Source organism: Calidris pugnax, unplaced genomic scaffold, assembly GCF_001431845.1.
Source record: "Calidris pugnax isolate Ruff unplaced genomic scaffold, ASM143184v1 scaffold457, whole genome shotgun sequence".
Lineage (NCBI taxonomy): Eukaryota > Metazoa > Chordata > Aves > Charadriiformes > Scolopacidae > Calidris > Calidris pugnax.
The window spans coordinates 58,412-60,489 of NW_015091210.1; the positions used below are offsets into that span (position 1 = coordinate 58,412).

At 66.0% G+C, this 2,078-nt stretch overlaps 1 protein-coding gene across 1 annotated transcript in view; it reads right to left on the bottom strand.

The window, feature by feature from the left end:
* LOC106898512 (SMC5-SMC6 complex localization factor protein 2-like) overlaps positions 1–2,078 on the bottom strand; it is a 16,690-nt gene that overhangs the window by 6,957 nt on the left and 7,655 nt on the right. Inside the window, exons 5-8 of the mRNA XM_014959804.1 lie at positions 637–1,081; positions 482–543; positions 292–402; positions 57–206 (exon numbers count right to left, since the gene is read on the bottom strand). Coding sequence (XP_014815290.1) covers positions 57–206; positions 292–402; positions 482–543; positions 637–1,081 — 768 coding nt within the window. The remainder of the gene's footprint in view (positions 1–56; positions 207–291; positions 403–481; positions 544–636; positions 1,082–2,078) is intronic.

Below are 2,078 nucleotides of genomic sequence, written 5' to 3' on the forward strand. Positions count from 1 at the left end.
CCTTGTCCCCTCCTTGTCACCCCCGTGCCCCCGTCACCCCCGTGCCCAGCTCTCACCAGAAGAAAAACCCCTCCAAGACGCTCTGAGGCTTCAGCCCGCGGGTGTCCAGGGTGGGCACCGGGGCCGGGTGGGCGCAGAAGACGGGTTCCCCGGGGTGGATGGTGGGGAGGAATCGGGATGTCACGGTGTGACGGGCCAGGAAACCCCTGGGGGGGCAAAAAAAGGTGGCATGGAGTGGGGAGGGGGCACCGTGCAGACCCCCCCTATCCAGGGCATGGCTGGCATGGCTACCTGTTATCCTTGGAAAGCTCCGTGTCCTCCTCCAGGGATTTCCAGGGATTGTTGTTGTCCACGTGGACCCGCGACAGGTCGGGGTGCTGCGTGGCTGCCTGGCTCTGCTCCCTGCCACAGGGGTGGGTGAGGGCACGGGGAGGGCACCCCAAAATGTCCCCGTGCCCTAAGTTGGGGGTTCCATCCTTACCTCTTCTCCTGGACTGGTGATTCCAGGCTGTTGGCAAGCGGATCTGCCCGTGGGCAACCGACCTGGGCGACAAATCAAGGGGATGATGATGCTTTAGGGGGGGAAACCACAGCACCCGGGTGGGCACTGGGGTACCCCCTCCCCTGAGCACCCACCTGGTGGTCCACAGGGCTTGGGGGCTCGTCCCCAGCCACCAGCACGTCCCTCAGTCGGGTCAGGTCATCGTCCTCGCTGTCTGTGGAGGACACCCACCCCGTCGCCGTGCCCAGCAGGTGCCCCCCAGACTCGTTGCCCTCCTGCTGTGGCACCGTTGCCCCCTGCCCGGCTGTGGTGTGTTGCCCAATGTTGGCATCACCCCCCAGGGACCCCGTAACTGGCACCGGTGTCACCGGGACAGGGCTGGAAGTGTCCGGTGTCACCTGGCACGGTGGGGAGTCCCGGTCGGCCCCATCCCGCCGGATGGCACGGGGAGGAGTGGGGCCAGGAGGCTGCCGGCTTCTGCTCACCCGTTTCTTGGTGCCAGGGGAGTCCTTGTGGCGCCGGGGGGCTGTGGGGACAGCAAAAAGGGTCACCAGAGCCTCCCCTGGGGCACAGGGAGGGCTGCGGGGACAACACAAAGGGGAACAGCCCCCCAACTTGGGGCATAGGGGCTGTGGGGACAACACAGGGGGGACCAGGGCCCTCTTTGGGGTGCCAGGGGACAACACAAGGGTGAAGAGGAGTCCTTCTTCTTGGGGTGCCAAGGGACTGTGGGGACAAAGCAGGAGTCACCAGGGACCCCTTGGGGCATGGGGGCTCTGGGGACAACACAGGGGTGACCAGGGCCCTCTTTGGGGTGCCAGTGAGCTGTGACGGACAAAGCAGGGGTGACCAGGGGACCCCTTGGGGCATGGGGGCTGTGGGGACAACACAGGGGTGACCAGGGACCTCTTTGGGGTGCCAGGGGACTCTGGGGACAACACAAGGGTAACCAGAGCCCTTCCTGGGGTGCCAAGGGACTCTGGGGACAAGGCAGGGGTGACTGGGGGCTCCCCTGGGACATGGGGAGGGTCTTGGGGACAACACAGGGGTGATCAGGGGACCCCTTGGGGCATGGGGGCTGTGGGGACAACACAGGGGAGAACAGGGGTCCTTCTTCTTGGGGTGCCAGGGGACGCTGGGGACAACACAGGGGTGACCAGGGCCCTCTTTGGGGTGCCAGGGAACTGTGGGGGACAACTCAGGGGGGACCAGGGGACCCCTTGGGGCAGGGGGGCTGTGGGGACAACACAACGGTGACCAGGGGTTCTTCTTCTTGGGGTGCCAGGGGACTGTGGGGGACAAGGCAGGGGTGATTTGGGGCTCCCTTGGGGCATGGGGAGGGTCTTGGGGACAACTCAGGGGTGACCAGGGGACCCCTTGGGGCATGGGGGCTGTGGGGACAGCAAAAAGGGTCACCAGAGCCTCCCTTGGGGCACAGGGAGGGCTGCGGGGACAACACAGAGGGGAACAGCCCCCCAACTTGGGTCATAGGGGCTGTGGGGACAACACAGCACAGGGGGGATCAGGGCTCTCTTTGGGGTGCCAGGGGACTGTGGGGGATAACTCAGGGGGGAGC